At 43.3% G+C, this 19,211-nt stretch overlaps 1 protein-coding gene across 1 annotated transcript in view; it reads left to right on the top strand.

Annotated features, from left to right (window-relative positions):
- Nucleotides 1-19,211, top strand: part of chn2 (chimerin 2) — a 270,611-nt gene that overhangs the window by 225,313 nt on the left and 26,087 nt on the right. The window contains exon 8 of the mRNA XM_063069528.1: nt 5,622-5,706. Coding sequence (XP_062925598.1) covers nt 5,622-5,706 — 85 coding nt within the window. The remainder of the gene's footprint in view (nt 1-5,621; nt 5,707-19,211) is intronic.

Here is a 19,211-nt window from a genome sequence, read left to right as displayed (position 1 = left end):
CATTGTTATTTATGTGATTTTGCCATTCACAAATTGACTGCTGCATTTAACTTCTTAATTTCATATCAAGTAATTAATTGTCTTTAAAGCCATGAACCGAGCAGTCAATTCAAAGTACATTTATTATCAAAGAAAATACAGATTATACAACTTTGAGATTTGTTTGTTTGCAGGTAGCCACAAAGCAAGAAACCCCAAAAAAAACCCAATTAAATAAAAAAAAGAATAAAAATAAAAATACCATCTGAAACCTGGTTAGGCGAGGGGTTCATGAATTGCCCCAGCCATGGTGCTTCGTGCCCGCTAATATGATGAACTGATTAGCGAGGCTTTAGGCCTGCTCCAGGCTGCTTTGGGGTTCAGATCTGAGGACTCTATTTTGATTTGGAATGTTGTTGTTTGCTTCATTTGTTTGCACGATTTGTGTTTTTGTTTTCTCTTGCGCATCGAGTGCTGGTCTGTTATTTTTATTTTTATTCTTTTTTTGCTTTAATTGGGTTCTTTTGGGTTTCTCAGTTGATGGCTACCCATAAGCAAACAAATCTCAAGTTTGTATGATCTGTGCATTCTTTGATAAATGCCCTTTGAATCTTTGAATGGACCCCTCGATTAATGGTAAGGGTCCATGACATAAAAACGTTTGGGAACCTCTGCTGTAGGTGATGCCTTGAGGAAGTATAAGTGCCTTGTATAAATACATTCATTCTTTCCAGTTTAAATTCATATGCATTTAGATTTGTAGAATGTCCACAGTATGAAAACATTTGTGATTTCAAATGCCCTTGGGGTTAGCATTCATAGAGTTAAAACTGTATCTTGACAAATGTATTTTACAATGACTGCCTTGATTTTCAAAATTATTTAATTGACTTTTCATGAATAGCTGCATCACTCCCCTGTTACTGACTTCACCAGAAAACAAAACTGGGAAAATATATATAAGACAATGGTCTTCTGTACAGATTCATAACATAGTTAGCATTTAATATAATTTGGTCAGTGAACATTATTATCTTCCTGCTGAGCATTTTCCTTCTGGCTCTGATCCACTTTGACTGGTATAACAAGCGACAAGAGTCATTAATAAATGCAATTAGAAGCAGCAGTAGGCTATTTCAACCCTTGAGCCAACTCTACAATTCCATAAAATCATAACCTATTTTACTGTAAATTCAACAACACATTTACAGTACATCTTCCCACAGTAATCTTTAACTCCTTGCTTGCCAAATATCTACCTATCTCTGTCTTTTAAAAAAATAAGGAGTCTGCTTCCACTGTTCTTCAGTAAAGAAAATCCTTTTAGAGTGGGGAGATTCAGATTCATGCATATCAAAACATTCAGTGATGTGTGTCATTCACGTTAACAACCAAAACAACCAAAGGATATGCTAGGGGCAGCCTGCAAGTGTTACTGCACAGATGCCAAACAACCCAAGCAACAGCAGAACAACAGCTTTGAAAAAACACCAGGAAAACGAGCCCCTTTCCTCCCTTCTCCACCCACCTATCCATTCACACACAAAGTTAGTCCTCCAGCCCTCAGAACAGGCTGCCTGCAGCCTCCATTGGACTCATGAATTTGGAGACATCGGGCCTTCAACTTCCCCAGCAGACTTGTAAACCCAGGGCTTCAGCCATCGATGCTCAACTTCCAGACTGACTGACTTTGGTCCTTGGCATTCAGTCTTCTTTTGATCTTCCGTATTGACCCCAAGACTCATTGATGGCAGGACCCCAAACTTCAGGCCTCAAACTCTGGATTTGCTAAAGATGTGACCCCCGAATTCCAGGCCTCAAATTGTGGAGTCACTGACTCGCTGACCTAGGAGGTCACCGGCCCTCATGCCACCTGCCGGCACAAACCTCCATTCCTGGAACATTCCGACCTGGGAGCCACCCTCACCATCATTGGGCTTCGTCCACAGTGCTTGCCAGTCCATCATCTGTCTACTGATGTCTGTCGTTGCATGGCCACTTCGTTGGCCTTTGAGTGCGGAGCAGAGGCCTAGACTCTGGCTTGACCTGTGTTTTGCAGGGGTTGGTGTTGGTGAAGCACCTTCAATTACTCCAAAAGACTGAGGTTTGGTAAAATACTGAAAGGCTTTTATTCGCTGTACAATACGACCTCCACAGTGAGTGTCTGCCCCCGGACTGAGGGGGAGGGGCAAGACGAACACCTTTATACAGGACTCTGTGGGAGGAGCCACAGGGGCAGTCAGCAGAGGGGTGTGTCCAGGCAGGTAACCGAGTTACAACATATATACATGGTTTACCACAGTTGGGACCACTTCTTTTTATGCTGTATATAACTGATTTAGATGATGGAATAGATGGCGTTGTTGCCAAGTTCGCAGATGATATGAAGATTGGTGGAAGGGCAGGTGGCATTGAGGAAACAGGTAGGACGCAGAAGGACTTAGACAGATTAGGAGAATGGGCAAGAAAGTGGCAAATGAAGTACAATGTTAGAAAATTCATGGTCATGTAGTTTGGTAGTAGAAATAAATGTGCGGACTATTTTCTAAACGGGAAGAAAATCCAGGAATCTGAGATGCACGGGGACTTGGGAGTCCTTGTGCTGAACACCCTGGAGGTTAACTTGCAGGTTGAGTTGGTGGTGAGGAAGGCAATTGCCATGTTGGCATTCATTTCAAGAGGTACAGAATACAAGAGTAAGGATGTGATGCTGAGGCCTCACCTTGAGTATTGTGAGCAGTTTTGGGCCCCTCATCTTAGAAAAGATGTGCTGGCATTGGAGAGGGTCCAGAGGAGGTTCACAAGGATGATTCCAGGAATGAAAGGGTTATCAAATGAAGAACTTTTGATGGCTCTGGGTCTGTACTTGCTGGAATTCAGAAGGATGAGGGGGGATCTCATTGAAACCTTTGAAATGTTGAAAGGCCTAGACAGTGTAGATGTGGAAAGGATGTTTCCCATGGTGGGGGAGTCTAGGACAAGAGGGCACAGCCTCAGGATAGAGGGATGCCCTTTCAGTACAGAGATGCGGAGACATTTCTTTAGCCAAAGGGTGGTGAATTTGTGGAGTTTGTTGCCACATGCAGCTGTGGAAGCCAGGTCGTTGGGTGTATCTAAGGCAGAGGTTGATAGGTTCTTGATTGGACATGGCATCAAAGGTTACAGAGAGAAGGCAGGGAACTGGGGTTGAGGAGGAGATTAAGAAAAAAGGATCAGCCATAATTGAATGGCGGAGCAGACTTGATGGGCCAGATGGCCTAATTTTGCTCCAATGTCTTATGGACCTCCAACTCTCCCACATCCCTGTCCCTAAACCCGAACCTGATCTCTAACTCCCCTCTTTGTTCTGATAGAAATCACCACAAGCCTAAAAAAAAAAGAGAGACAACTTCGATGGAGACCATACCCCAGCACCATCTTGACTGGAAGAACAGGGTTGCTGTGTTCCAGGTTTATTTATTGAGAGATACAGAATGATAGCAGGCCCTTCCAGATATAGTGAAAATTAGACAGTAAAAAGAATAGAATGGTGAGGACTGGGAGCGCACAGCTGAACGTATTTTTTCCACTGTGTTGAATTAATAGAATATCTCATCATAATGATGCCTTTAATATTCATCTATGTTTACTGGGATGTAATAAATAATATGAGTATTTATTTTCAGTGTCACAGTGAACTATGAATAATATCCCATATACTTAACACAAGGAAAAAGAATCCATAAACAAAATATTATGAATTCATAAATAGAGAAGTATCCAAGATATTTTTCATATGTATCAAATATAGTTTTTAATTTAGAGACTGACAGATACCTAATGTGCAATAGAAGATAAATTGTGCAAATAAAAAATGTAATAAATAAATAATACTGAGTATATCAACTTACAGAGACCTTGAAAGTGAGTCCGTAGCTTGTGGAATTGAGTTGAGCGGTTATCCATGCTGGTTCAGGAGCTTGATGGTTGTAAGGTAGTAACTATCCCTGAACCTGGTGTGGGACTAAGGCTCCTATACCTCCAGCGAGAATAGAGCATGGCCTGGATAGTGGGCGTCCCTAATAATGGATGCTGAACTCGGTACGTGTATGGAAAAATGCAGAGCAGTATTTAGTAATGTCACAAAGCTAATTGAATCTGCCATTTGTCCTGTCTGCCTTCTGAGATAGCATCTTCGATTTACCTCCATAATAAATGTTTGAGGTGTCCTCACTTTGTATAGGCACATCTACAAATATATGGAACAAAGAACGTATAATGTATTAATGTTGTTCCCCAATGGGTGTGAATTCAAATTCCTGACATTGCAAATTGTTAAATTGAATTCTGTAAATTTGATTCAGTCTCACCAGGAAAAGAATGGTACATAATCTTGAGTGGGTAAAAGTCCTGACAATTGCAATATCTGTTTGACTCTCAGTAGCATCATCTGGTAGAGAAAGATTGTTTGGTCTTCTACTGAAGAAAGCTGAAACTATTTTTCTTCATTAAAGAAAGGTAGGCCTGTCACTGCTTAGATGATCTTCCAGGAATAATTTTTATATTGCTTAATGAGGAATACATTCAATCTTTCTTCTAAGTAAGAGAGTTTACCTGGTCTAATGGTGTAGTGCAAACCCATTATAGGCTTTGTTACTCACCACCGATTAAAGCATCAAGCAAGATTGAAATAAATGAGGATGAGAGCAGAAGACGAGCAGGTGTTTGTGCCACCTGTCTTCATTAGACCAGTCTCCCTCTAAGTGAAGGTGCAGGAGTCTTGGGTCCATGCGGCAAGGATTGATCGGCGCAACTTGTGGATGCGAGACTTTTTGCTGAAGGAGGACCCTTATGTTTGATGTTTAGTGTCCGAGGCTTTGGACTTGTTTTGGAGGACCCTGCGGTTCGTATTTCATGTGTTTCTGGTCGCTCTTTTTTTTTGCTGTTCGCGCAATGCGATGGGGAGGAGGGGCTCGGCATGAACTACACAGTGCTAAACTCAGCTGAACTAAAGTGGACAGTTCTAGACTGTTTAATATATAGATATTTAATATTCATTCTCTTTTAGCCATTGGAGTGATTTGTTCTTCTTATTGTGCATTGGGTGTTTGATGTTTTCTTTGAATGGTGTTTCTTTGTTTCGTGGTTGTCTCTGTGGGAAGATGATTCTTAGGGTGGTACACTGCATACTTAAATAATAAATATACTTTGAACTTTATTTTGCTGATTCTTACAAATCATGTGATAAAACTAAACCATGGAACAAGTTTAAATCAAAAATGATTGTAAGCTACACTGACATTATGAGCACTACTTATTTAATTTAATTTTTCATATATGTGTTTTGCAGTAGTTATTTAAATATATATCTTATTGTAACTCATGGCTTTTGAAAAAAAATGCTCTGTATTGCTGCCACAAAAAAAACAAACTTTACAAAATATGCCAATGATATTAAACCTGATTCCGTTTCTGGTGCTGATTCTAAATAGGAAAAAAAAACCTTGCAACTCTTAAAGAAGTGTGTAAGAAGGACCTTGTTCTACAAAGAGGGTTTCATGTGTCGATTCCTGCTCTACGCTTTGTGACCTGTGCTTTTGTGCGTTCCATCTGTCGTACCATCTGGCTCCAGCCTTCAAGTTTATCCATCTTTTGTCTCGCAGGTCCATACATTCAGAGGTCCTCACTGGTGTGAATACTGTGCCAACTTCATGTGGGGCCTGATAGCACAGGGAGTCAGGTGTTCAGGTACAATCCAATTTTCTTTTGTGTATAAAGAAAGTATTTGGCAGTCATTAGATATATTGTTGATGAAAGTATATACTAAATACGTGGTGAAAAATTGCTGTCATCATGAAAGTATATTTTTCATTAGTTAATGGAAAGACTCTTGAGCAAACTGAACTCTTGTGTAAACTTGTAATTGTTCAAAGGCATTACTTGGTAAACAATACAAAAACCATTAAAATATTTTAAACTTCCTATTTTACATCACAGTTATTTTTATGTCATGCTGGAACAAAGAAAACCCAGGGCCTTTTCCATATCTGCTATCTTGTATTTTTTTTATTGCGAGTTTTAAGGTCTCTATGGCAAAATTAAATTCATTACGATCTTCTCAAAATTATGAGGGTATAGATATGATACATTAAGCAGGCTTTTTCCACTGAGTTTGGGACGGACTACAACTAGAGGTCATGGGTTCAGGATGAAAGGTGAAAAGTTTAAGGCGAACACGATGGGAAACTTCTTCACTCAGACGGTTCATGAGAGTGTGGAATGAGCTGCCAGTGCAAGTGGTGCATGCAAGCTCGATTTCATTGTTTAAGAGAAGTTTGGATAGGTACATGAGATGGGACTACTATGGTCCTGGTGCAGATAGGCATTTTAAATGGTTTAAATGTTTCTGGGCTGTACTTTTCTATGACTCCGACTCTATATTGTTGTACTTTTAAACATTTACTGTTAATGGATATAGCCATACAGATTTCTGTATTAGACATACAAAATGCTGGATGGGAATAAACAGTTGAAATTTCATCTGAGTCGAAGTCTCAGCCCAAAGCATTGACTGCTTATTTCTCTCCGTAGATGCTGCCTGAGCTGTTGAGATCCTCCAGCATTTTGTGTGTGTTACTCTGGATCTCCAGCATCTACAGAATCTCTTGTGTTTACAGATTGCAGGTTTAGCTGTTGTATAGAACATAGAATAGTACAGCACAGTACAGGCCCTTCGGCCCACAATGTTGTGCCGACCCTCAAACCCTGCCTCCCATATAAGCCCCCACCTTAAACTCCTCCATATACCTGTCTAGTAGTTCTTACATTTCACTAGTGTATCTGCCTCCACCACTGACTCAGGCAGTGCATTCCACGCACCAACCACCCTCTGAGTAAAAAAACCTTCCTCTAGTATCTCCCTTGAACTTCCCACCCCTTACCTTAAAGCCGTGTCCTCTTGTATTGAGCAGTGGTGCCCTGGGGAAGAGGCGCTGGCTATCCACTCTATCTATTCCTCTTACTATCTTGTACACCTCTATAGCTACGAGAGTTAGCATTCTCACCAGTGTAAGGTATTAGCCATTGTGACAAGTAGCTATATAAATAATTATCCTCGTTACTGGTCAGTTTGATGTCCACAGCAAATAAAATTGTTGATTTTATTTTTGCACAACCATCAGGTCAAATATACTGAACTAGCTGAATACAGTAATTATTGCACGCAGCGTGATGCTGTTACAGCTCAGGATATTTCGGAGTTTGGAATTTCAATTCTGGCACCATTCTGTAAGGAGGCTCTGTTTGTCCTCTTTGTGGAATGCATGGATTTTTCCCTTTATGCTCTGTTTTTCTCACACCGTCCAAATTTGTACCAGGTAGGTTAATTTTTCATTGTAAAAACAAAAATTGTCCCATGATTAGGTTAGGGTTAATTGGGTTTGTCGGGGTTGCTGGGACAGCGTGGTTCGAAGGGCTGGAAGGACCAACTCTGTGCTGTATCTCTAAAAGAAATTAGTTAATTAATTACACCCTTTTGATAAAACAAATCTACTGAACTATCTGAAGAAAACTGAGGGATTATTGTATGTAGACTGAACTCTCTTCACTTTTGAAAAACCAGTAAATTGTTAAACAGCTCAAACAAAAATCTTAATTCTATTTTTTTTGCATCTTAGCGGTATTCATTGGAAATATAAACCTTAGTAAAACAAATAAATGTTTTTTTCTTTCTTGCAGCAATAAAGGCCCTCTCTTATTTTAAAGTGAACAAATGCATCATTCACAATTTGTAAAGAAAGAAAGTTTCATGCTTCATGCTTCAGTGTTACCTACAGATGAATATAGTACTAATGTAACTGACAGCTGACAGAATAGGAGGAAATCCAGAACAGGCATGGATAAGAACAAACCAGTGTGGAGGTAGCCTGTGTAACACAGGTTACATAAAACAAAGAACATTATGGCTCAGTTCATGCCCTTTGGCCCATGATGTTGTGTTGAACTTTTAACCTACTTTATGATCAATCTAACCCTTCCCTCTTTCATAGCCCTTCATTTTTCTATCATCCATGTGACTATCTAAGAGCTCCTTAAATGCCTCTGTCTCCATCCCTAGCAGGGAGTTTCATGCACCAACCACATTCTGTGTTTAAAAAAAAACAACCTCTGACACCTCCCCAGTACTTTATTTTAATCTCCTTAAAATTATGCCCCTTGTATTAGCCATTTCCACCCAGGGAAAATGTCTCTGGCTGTCCACTCGACCTATGCTTCCTACCATCTTGTACACCTCTGTCAAGTCACCTCTCATCCTCCTTTGCTTCAAAGAGGATAGCTAGGGCTAATCCTCATAAGATATGCCCTCCAGTCAAGGTAGCATCCTCTAACTCTCCTCTGCATCCTCTGTAAAGCTTCCACATCCTTCCTATAATGAAGCGAACAGAACTGAACACAATATTCCAAGGTAACACACACAAAATGCTGGAGGAACTCAGCAGGTTGGGCAGCATCCATGGAAATGAATAAACAGTCGATGTTTCGGGCCAAGACCCTTCTTCAGGACTCAGTATTCTGTGTGCTGTAACCTGCCACATTACCCTGTAGCTCTTGAAGTCAATAATGAAGGCCAACACACCATTGCCTTCTTAACCACCCTATTAACTTGTGTGGTAACTTTGAGGGATCCAAGCATGAGTTGAACTTTGGCTCAACCTTGAGTCCCTGCGTGTGCTAACCTTAACACGAGGAAATCTGCAGATGCTGGAAATTGTTCTGCAGTGGTTGCAAGTACACCTGACTTCAATGCATCTGAACTGGGAAGGATGTTCATTCTCCAAGTATCTTTTCAGTGGCCTCTCTAAAAGTGCACCTGAGAATGTTGGGCGGGAAGGCTCTTGTGCTCAGTTATGTTTTCCCCCTCATTATGTTTTCTTGCTAGCACTTACTGTCAAGCTTAAAAATAAGTAATGCCAGCTGGATAAAAGTATCAAAGCATGTGGCAAGGAAGTCACGCTTACAAAAGCATCAAGTATATTCACAAGGGTGATAAAGTTGTGTGCATGAAGGTAACATTTTGCAACAGTTTTGGCAATGGTTATCACTTAAGACTGTATTCAGGATAATTAATTTAAATTACATTAGAGGGCGTATCACTGAAGTAATTGAGGTGTGGAATAACTTGACTAATTATATATCAACCCTAACAGTCTTGCCATTATAATAGAGTTTAAGTGTTAGATTTTCTGTTCAAGTGTGTTGGTGTTTCCATATCAGGCTGTGATGCAGCCGATCTATACGCTCTCCACCACACATCTATAGAAGATGTCTTGCCAGATCTTTGCAAACTCATAAGGATGTAGTGGTGCTGCTGTGCTTACAAAAATCAAACATTTAACTACCTCTGCTTTAAATTCTACTAAAGATCTGACTTCCATCACAGAGAATTCTAAGGATCGGTTTGTTTATTTGGAGCCTCAGTGCAGAACAGGCAGTTCCGCTCCAACGAGCCACACCACCCGGCAACCCGACTATTTAAACCTAGGCTAATCATAGGACAATTTACAAAGACCAATTAACCTATTAACCAGTATATCTTTGGACTGTGGGAGGAAACTGGAGCACCTGGAGGAAACACTAGCGTTAATGGGGAGGATGTACAAACTCATTACAGGGAACGCCAGAATTGAGCTCTAAATTCCGACACCCTGTGCTGTAATAGCGTCATGCTAACTGCTACGCCACCGCGGTGCCCACTGTGTTAACCACCCATTGCAAGAAGAAATTTCTGCTTGCCTCCAGTTTTAAACGATCGGCCTCTTATTTTGTAGCCGTGTCCCCTTGATCAAGGCACTTCCACCTGTCAAGTCTGCTTCGGATCTTGTGTTTGACTGAGGTCACCCCTTATTCTTTTGAACTCCAAAGAATGCAGTCCCAAGATACTTAGTCTTTCTTGGTAGAACAGCCCTCTCATCACAGGAGTTAACCTGGAGTATCTCCTTCGTACTTTCGCTAATGCTGCTGCTTTTTTTAGGTTTGCACATAGTATTGAGGAGTGAAACATCAACACCCTGTACAATTGCCTCAAAGCCAGTCTATTTTTAAATCTCATTTGTAACATTCTGCCTCTCTTAACTACCTGCTGAGCCTGTTTGCCGTCTGTAATGGACCTGCCTGTTATTTCATCCTGCGTCAGATCTATGCCTGCAATCGCCGCTTTTTTTTGACTTTGTCATGTTAGGCAAGGATCGCAAGATCTTAGATCTGCAGACCCCAGAGCCTGCTGGCCCCGACGCTAGCAGGCATGAACTTCAGATTGCGGCCCCCGCCATTGATCTTGCTGGCTCCCTCAACCCAGGGCATATTCAAAACCCGGATTCCAGCGCCATCAATGCAGGCTCCAGTGACCATGGACACCTTCAAGGTGGTTGCGCAACCACCAGCTGCGACTCCAGCCTTGAACTCCAGGCCAGATCTTCATGTGCTGTTATTGTGTTTCCCGTCTCCCCTTCCCCCACCACCACTCTGCAACCCCGTCTCGCTCACATCCCATCATCTACTCCTGGGCCCTCAGAGGCTCCATCTTCCTCTCACTCCAACCCTCCCCTCTCCACTGACACCACCAGCCTCCCTCCCCCTCCCCCTTCTGATCCCACCTCATCCGTGCCGGGTCTTTACCATCTCCTCCAACCTTCAACTGTCGGAGGCAGAGCGCTTTGTCCTCAGTAAGGGCCTCACCTTTGTCCCCCTTCGCCCACACCTCAGCGAGTTCCGTGATCACCATGACTGAACTCTTCTTCCGCCGGGTCCGTCTCTGAGCCTACTTCTTCGGCAAGGACTCTTCCACCCCCACCGATGACCCTTTCTCCTGTCTTCAACCCTCCTCCTCTTCATGGACACCCCGCTCTGGTCTTCTGCCTGCTCTGGATCTCTTTATCGCTAACTGCCAACGGGACATCAACTGTCTTGACTTCACCGCACCTTGTTCCCATTCCAAACTTACTCCTTCCGAACACTCTGCTCTCCACTCCCTCGGCACTAATCCTAACCTTATTATTAAACCCGCCGATAAGGGGGGTGCTGTTGTAGTCTGGCGTACTGACCTCTACCTTGCCAAGGCACAGCGACAACTCGCGGATACCTCCTCTTATTTACCCCTCAATCATGACCCCATTAAGGAGCACCAGGCCATTGTCTCCCACACCATCACCAATTTTGTCAGCTCAGGGGATCTCCCATCCACTGCTACCAACCTTATAGTTCCCACTCCCCGCGCTTCCTGTTTCTACCTCCTACCCAAGATCCACAAACCTGCCTGTCCAGGTAGACCCATTGTCTCAGCTTGCTCCTGCCCCACTGAACTCATTTCTGCATACCTCGACACTGTTTTATACCCCCTTGTTCAATCCCTTCCTACCTATGTTCGTGACACTTCTCATGCTCTGAATTTTTTCAATGATTTTAAGTTCCCCGGCCCCCACCGCTTTATTTTCACCAGGATGTCCAGTCCCTATATACCTCCATCCCCCACTAGGAAGGTCTCAAAGCTCTCCGCTTCTTTTTGGATTCCAGACCTAAACAGTTCCCCTCTAACACCACTCTGCTCCGTCTAGCGGAATTAGTCCTTACTCTTAGTAATTTCTCCTTTGGCTCCTCCCAATTCCTCCAAACGAAAGGTGTAGCCATGGGCACCCGTATGGGTCCTAGCTATGCCGGCCTTTTTGTTGGCTTTGTGGAACAATCCATGTTCCAAGCCTATACTCGTATCTGTCCCCCACTTTTCCTCCGCTACATCAACGACTGCATTGGCGCTGCTTCCTGCACGCATGCAGAACTCGTTGAGTTCATTAACTCTGCCTCCAACTTTCACCCTGCCCTCAAGTTTACCTGGTCCATTTCCAACACCTCCCTCCCCTTTCTTGATTTTTCTGTCTCTATCTCTGGAGACAGCTTATCTACTGATGTCTACTATAAGCCTACTGACTCTCACAGCTACCTGGAATATTCCTCTTCCCACCCTGTCTCTTGCAAAAATGCCATCCCCTTCTCACAATTCCTCCGTCTCCGCCGCATCTGCTCTCAGGATGAGACTTTTCATTCCAGGATGAAGGAGATGTCCTCCTTTTTTAAAGAAAGGGGCTTCCCTTCCTCCACCATCAACTCTGCTCTCAAATGCATCTCTCCCATTTCACACACATCTGCTCTCACCCCATCCTCCCACCACCCCATTAGGAATAGGGTCCCCCTTGTCCTCACCTATCACCCTACCAGCCTCCGGGTCCAACATATAATTCTCCGTAACTTCTGCCACCTCCAACGGGATCCCACCACTAAGCACATCATTCCCACCCCCCCCCTTTGCTTATCGCAATGGACTCCCTTGTCCATTTGTCCCCCCCCCATCCCTCCCCACCGATCTCCCTCCCGGCACTTATCCTTGTAAGCGGAACAAGTGCTACACATGCCCTTACACTTCCTCCCTCACCACCATTCAGGGCCCCAAACAGTCCTTCCAGGTGAGGCGATACTTCACCTGTGAGTCGGCTGGGGTGATATGCTGCGTCCAGTGCTCCCGGTGTGGCCTTTTATATATTGGCGAGACCCGACGCAGACTGGGAGACCATTTCGCTGAACACCTACGCTCTGTCTGCCAGAGAAAGCAGGATCTCCCAGTGGCCACACATTTTAATTCCACGTCCCATTCCCATTCTGATATGTCTATCCACGGCCTCCTCTACTGTCAAGATGAAGCCACACTCAGGTTGGAGGAACAACACCTTATATTCCGTCTGAGTAGCCTCCAACCTGATGACATGAACATTGACTTCTCTAACTTCTGTTAATGGCCCTCCTCCCCCTCGTACCCCATCGGTTATTTATTTATTATTATTCATTTTTTTTCTCTCTCTTTTTCTCCCTCTGTTCCTCTCACTATACTCCTTGCCCATCATCTGGGCTTCCCCCCTCCCCCTTTCTTTCTCCCTAGGCCTCCCGTCCCATGATCCTCTCATATCCCTTTTGCCAATCAACTTTCCAGCTCTTAGCTCCATCCCTCCCCCTCCTGTCTTCTCTTATCATTTCGGATCTCCCCCTCCCCCTCCCACTTTCAAATCTCTTACTAGCTTTTCTTTCAGTTAGTCCTGACGAAGGGTCTTGGCCCGAAACGTCGACTGTACCTCTTCCTAGAGATGCTGCCTGGCCTGCTGCGTTCACCAGCATTTTTCGTGTGTGTTGCTTGAAATTCCAGCATCTGCAGATTTCCTCGTGTTTGCGTTGAGCCTGTCTGTTAGCTTTTAGTGATTCATGCAAGTGAACACCTAAATCCCTCTCTTGTACATTGTCTCCATTTAGATAATAATCCGCCTTCTGGTTTTTTTTCTTTCTGAAGTGCATGACCTCACATTTCCCCACATTGAGCTCTGTCGGCTAGACTTTTGTTAAATCACTCAATTATTATGTAGCGGTTGCAGAATCTCAGTATTCTTGTCACAACATGACTTTCACCTACTTCCCTGTCACCAATTTATTGATGTAACAGTGTCAATCACAGGCGAAGGACCCATCCCTGTAGAACTCCAGTAGTAACCTCCATCCAGTATGAAAAGGACCCATTTCTTCTAATTCCCTATTCTATGAGACCACCAATTTCCAATCCATTCTAACATGCTTCCATCAACAATACAAATTTTTAATTTATGCTCTATCCTCCTTTGTGGCACCTTGCGGGAGGCATAGAAACATAGCAGTTGACGTAATGCTTTTCAGTGCTAGCGATCAAGGCTCAATTCCCACTGCTGATGGTAAGGAGTTTGTACGTTCTCCCCATGACCTGATGAGTTTCCTCTGGGTGCTTCTTGTTTCTTCCCACATTCCAAAGGTGTACCGGTTAGTGTTCATAAGTTGTGGCAGGCTACGTTGACATTGGAAGCATGATGACACTTGTGGGCAGCCCCCAGCACATCCTCAAACTGTTTTTCATTGAATGTTTCAATGTTTTGATGTACTTGTGACAAATCTCATCTTACATCATTAAATTCAAATTGGTTTGAAATTCTATTATATTGTGCTCTCTACCCTGGAGGGGACCGTTAGCCAAGAGATGCATGTGAGTGTCATTGCTATTATGAAGGAAAAAATGTGAGGCAAACTCAAAGGTCTTAAGGTGGATAAGTCACCTGGGCTGGATGGACTACATCCCAATCACTTTCTCCCTAGGCCTCCCGTCCCACGATCCTCTCCCTTCTCCAGCCTCGTATCCCTTTTGCCAATCAACTTTCCAGCTCTTAGCTCCATCCCTCCCCCTCCTGTCTTCTCCTTTCATTTTGGATCTCCCCCTCCCCCTCCCACTTTCAAATCTCTCACTATCTCTTCTTTCAGTTAGGGTTGCTGAAGAGATAACAGATGCATTGATCATGATCTTTCAAGAATCACTTGAATCTGGCATGGTCCCGGAAGACTGGAAGATTGCAAATGTCACTCCACTCCTTAAGAAGGGGGGAAGGCAAAAGAAAGGAAATTATAGGCCAGTTAGCCTAACCTTGGCGGTTGGGAAGGTGTTGGAGTCTATTATTGGGCATGAGGTTTTGGGGTACTTGGGGACTAATGATAAACTAAGTCAAAGTCGGCATGGTTTTTGTAAAGGGAAATCTTGCCTGACAAATCTGTTAGTGTTCTTCGAGCAAGTAACAAGCATGGTGGACAAAGGAAAGGCAGTGGATGCCATTTGCTTGGATTTTCAGAAGGCGTTTGATAAGGTGCCACACATGAGGTTGCTTTGCAAAAAAATCCTATGGTATTACAGGAAAGATACTGGCATGGATAGAGGAACGGCTGACAGGCGGGAGGCAGCGAGTGGAAATAAAAGGGGCCTTTTCTGGTTGGCTGCCGGTGACTAGTGGTGTTCCTCAGGGATTGGAATTGGGACCGCTACTTTTCACATTGTTTGTCAGTGATGTAGATAATGTTTTTGTGGCAAAGTTTGTGGATGATACAAAGATAGGTGGAGGGGTGGATAGTGCTGAGGAAGTAATGCGATTGCAGTGGGACTTAGACCAATTTGAAGAATGGGCAAAAAAGTGGCAGGTGGAATACAGTGTTGGGAAATGTATGATAATACATTTTGGTAAAAGGAAAGATAGTGCAGACTATTATGTAAATGGGGAGAAGGTTCAAACATCAGAGGTGCAGAGGAACACCATCAGTCCTGTATTCATAACCCTTTTTGATTTTTTTTTCCACACATGAAACTTTAACTCATCTCACTGACTACAATTTTGCCCTATCATCTGCCTGTCTTTTCTCGCAGTTTCACAGCACACTGCCTCTGCTTGTACACTAACTGTCCCATCCTCAGTCCTATCACTCTGGTTCCTATCCCCTGCCAAATTAGCTTAAACCCTCCCCAACAGTTCTCGCAAACCTGCCCGAAGGATATTGGTCCCCCTCGGGTTCAGATGTAACCCATCCTTTTTGTAAATGTCATACCTTCCCCGGAAGAGATCTCAATGATCCAGAAATCTTGAACCTTGCCCCTCGCACCAATTCTTCTGCCAAATCATCCTATTCTTGCCCTCACTGTATCCTGTTTTTTTTGGTGTTCTGCCTAACTCCCTATATTCTCTCTTCAGGAGCTCCTCCTTTTTCTTCCCTATGCCATTGGTACCAATAGGTGCCACGACTTCCGGCTGTTCACTCTCCCCCTTTAGATAGACGTGGCCCCAGTAAGAGACATCCCTGGCTCTGGCACCTGGGAGGCAACGTACACTGGGTGCCTCTTTCATGTCCACAGAATCTGCTTGGTGCTCCTCCGATTATGGAATCCCCTGGAACTGCTGTGTTGTTCTTCTCCTCTCTTCCCTTCTGAGCTTCAGAGGCAGATTCAGTGCCAGAGATTAGGTTGCTCAGCTAGCTCCTGTTAGGTAATTTCCACCCCCCACCTTCTCCCCAACAGTATCCAAAGCAGTATGCTTACTGTTGAGGGGACTGACCTTTACAGGGGTACTCTGCACTGGCTGTCTATTCCCTTTTCCTCCCCTGACAGACACCCAGGTACCTGTCTCCTGCAACTTAGGGGCGACTACCTCCCGGTAGTTCCTATCTATCACCTCCTCACTTTTGTGTACGAGCTGAAGGTTATCCAGCTGCAACTCCACTTCCTTAATGCAGTCTCTAAGGAGTTGCAGCTCAATGCACTTTGTGCAGATTAAGTTATTGTGGAAGTCTCCCAGAGTTCACACATCTCACACAAGGAACTTACCACTATCTCCAAAGCCATTCTCAGTCCACTAGCTATGTACTAATAGAAAAGAAACTTACTCACTTACTTACATTAAATGTCTACCTGTGCTTGCCCAAGTTTGTTTTCTCCGAAGCTGCTGAGCCAAAGCGCGACACTCTAACACCAGCCCACTCCAACAACGATTGCCCTATTTACACTTCCATTCCTTTTCTTGGCCCCACACTGAGTGCAGCCCACCAAAAGCACCAGAGCTATCTTTAACCCTCACACTGCTTTGCCAACAAAAGACCTCTTGTGCTGATTGCAGTCTGCCAAAATACCTGAACTCTTATTAAACCTGGGGCTGCATCGCCAAGGGATGGCCTCTCGTGCTGAAAAGAGCCAACAGAGCTGATATTCAAATTATGAGTCCGTATAAATCCGAATGTGACTACAACAGGTCAAACAGGTTTTTATTTGGATTATGTTTGGAGAGTGAAAACAGTATGGGGAGTAGTCCTTAAAATCTACATTAATAATATTTGAAATGGGGAAGTATAACAACGTGAAAGGAGCAAGAATCAAAACCACCAAAACATGTTTACATTTCTGTATTCCAGTGTGCATCAGAATGTCACAGAAATCTGGTTAGGTGAGGTGAGGATACAGAGAAAGCAAAGGGAACATTGCAGAATGGAATGAAAGGTCAAAATGCTTAGTAATAGGATCAGGCTAACTGCTATGATACCGTGTTGCCCTAATAGGAAAAAACTGCTAGATTTGCCCTCCAGTGGATCCTTGTTAAAAGATTTAAAGTTTGAAGTACATTTATAATCAAAGTACATATATGTCATCATTTACTACCCTGGGATTCATTTCCTTGTGGGCATTGACAGTGCATGCAAAGGAACACAACAGAATCAATGAAAATCAGCACACAACAAAGATGGACAAACAATGATGTGCAAATACAAAAAAAAGCAAAATATTAATAATAAAAATATAAATATTGAGGATGTACCTAATAAAGTGGCCTCTTGAGTTTATTGTCAACTGAGTGATCATCAGAACTGAACAAGAGCCTATTGAGTACAGGAGCTGCTTGAGATCTGTCCATTGTACTTATGCTCATCTGGAACCCAATGGTTCCACCACCACTTAGATGATATGGCAAAGGACTGGGAACTGAACGGCTGTAGAAATTTTAATGTAGCTATGTGTCTTTTGTGGGCAGGCAAGCACAATGAAAGTGCTGGGATTGCCATGGTCCAAGCTCTTGAGATCTGGTCCAATGCGGGACCCCTGGACTGACTGAAGAATTCAGGCTGCAATGCGAGGTTCACCATCATCGCTGTTGCACTTGTAGCATTGCCCCCAGGTTCACTCTCTTCTGCCTAAACTCCTCCGCACATTAGGAACCATTATTGCACAAGAGATTCTGCAGATGCTGGAAATCCAGAGCAACACAAACGAAGTGCTGAGAGAACTCAGCAGGTCAGTCCTGACGAAGAGTCTCGGCCCGAGACGTCGACTGTTCATTCCCCTCCATAAATGCTGTCTGATTGGCTGAGTTCCTCCCAGATTTTGTGTGTGGTGATCAAGAACTATTAGCTTTTGTTTGAAGCAAACCTTTTGCGTGTTAAATCTTCAATTATCACTTCAACCTGTTTTCCTGCTTCCTTAAACATTGTACATGATTGTGCTGTCACTACTTTATCATTTCCTGTCAGTCACCTTATGTACAGATACTCCTGTACGTAGTGTCACTTTATGTACATATAATCAGGGTACGTCCACACTACGCCGGATAATTTCGAAAACGAAGCTTTTTCTCTTCGTTTTGACCTCCCGTCCACACTGAGCCGGCGTTTTCAGCCCCCGAAAAGGGAGATTTTCAGAAACGGTCTCCAGAGTGAATAAATCTGAAAACGCCGAATATCTGTTGTAGTATGTACGGGGTAACCGGAGAGATTTAAAAACGCTGTCATGACAACACCTCAACAACAACGCTTTTTCTGCTTCTGCTTGGTACCACGCAAGCACTGCCGGACGGCTGTTATAACGCGCAGTCAGTGTGAACGGCTTGAGAGTTAAATTGTAAAGTGAGCTTTTTTGACTATTTAAAAACGCTGTCATGACGTGCCGGAACAGATTGCCGCAGCGCGGCATTTCGTTGTTTTCTTGAACGCAACCCCCCACATAACCTAACAATTTCAGAACAGGCAGCAACAAGACTGAAGCCAGAAGGGTTAGAGATGTACTCACCAAATACTTTGACCCATAGCTTACTGAATAAATAAGTATACTCACTTTGCCCTGTTCTCTGTCCTTGCTTGTATGAAGGTGGTTTACCTATTTATGCAAGTATTTCTCTGGCAATAGATGTGTAACAGCCTAATGTAACATTGTATGGAAATACAAGATAACACTGATGCAGACATTTAACAAGGCGCTTTATTAATGCAACAGAGTTAGTCAGTTTTTCAATGTTCGTCGTCAGCCGGGTCATACTGTCCCTGTCGGTTGCCTCCATACGCTCCAGTATTTGTTTTTTTTTAGTTTTAAGTCCTCCTGTGCGAGATCCAAGAGCAATTCCTTTTAAGTTTTTCTACTCTGTAACTGGACAAACGCGCAACAAGTATATCGTTTTCTCTTCGCTTGTTTTCTGTGTGTCCTGCGCATGCCCAGTAGGAGGAGATTTGCCCAAATATCTGTATAATGTGGATGGAGATATTTTGAAAAACACTTAGTGTGAACGCCTGTCGTTTTTACTCGAAACTGGCGTTTTGAAAATTATCCGGCGTAGTGTGGACGTAGTCTCAGTCTATATATAGTAAATAGCTATCTTATGGATTTATATTTATTTCATTTTTTATTGTTGTGTTCTTTATCTTAATATGTTTTTTTTCTGCTGCATCAGATCTGGAGTAACTATTATTTTGTTCACCTTTACACTTGTGTACTGGAAATGACATTAAACAATCTTGAATCTTGTCATTATGTGCACAAAACTGATAGTTATAAAGTTCAAAGTAAATTT

This window comes from Mobula hypostoma, chromosome 17, assembly GCF_963921235.1.
Source record: "Mobula hypostoma chromosome 17, sMobHyp1.1, whole genome shotgun sequence".
Lineage (NCBI taxonomy): Eukaryota > Metazoa > Chordata > Chondrichthyes > Myliobatiformes > Myliobatidae > Mobula > Mobula hypostoma.
This window is presented reverse-complemented; position numbering and strand designations above follow the sequence as displayed.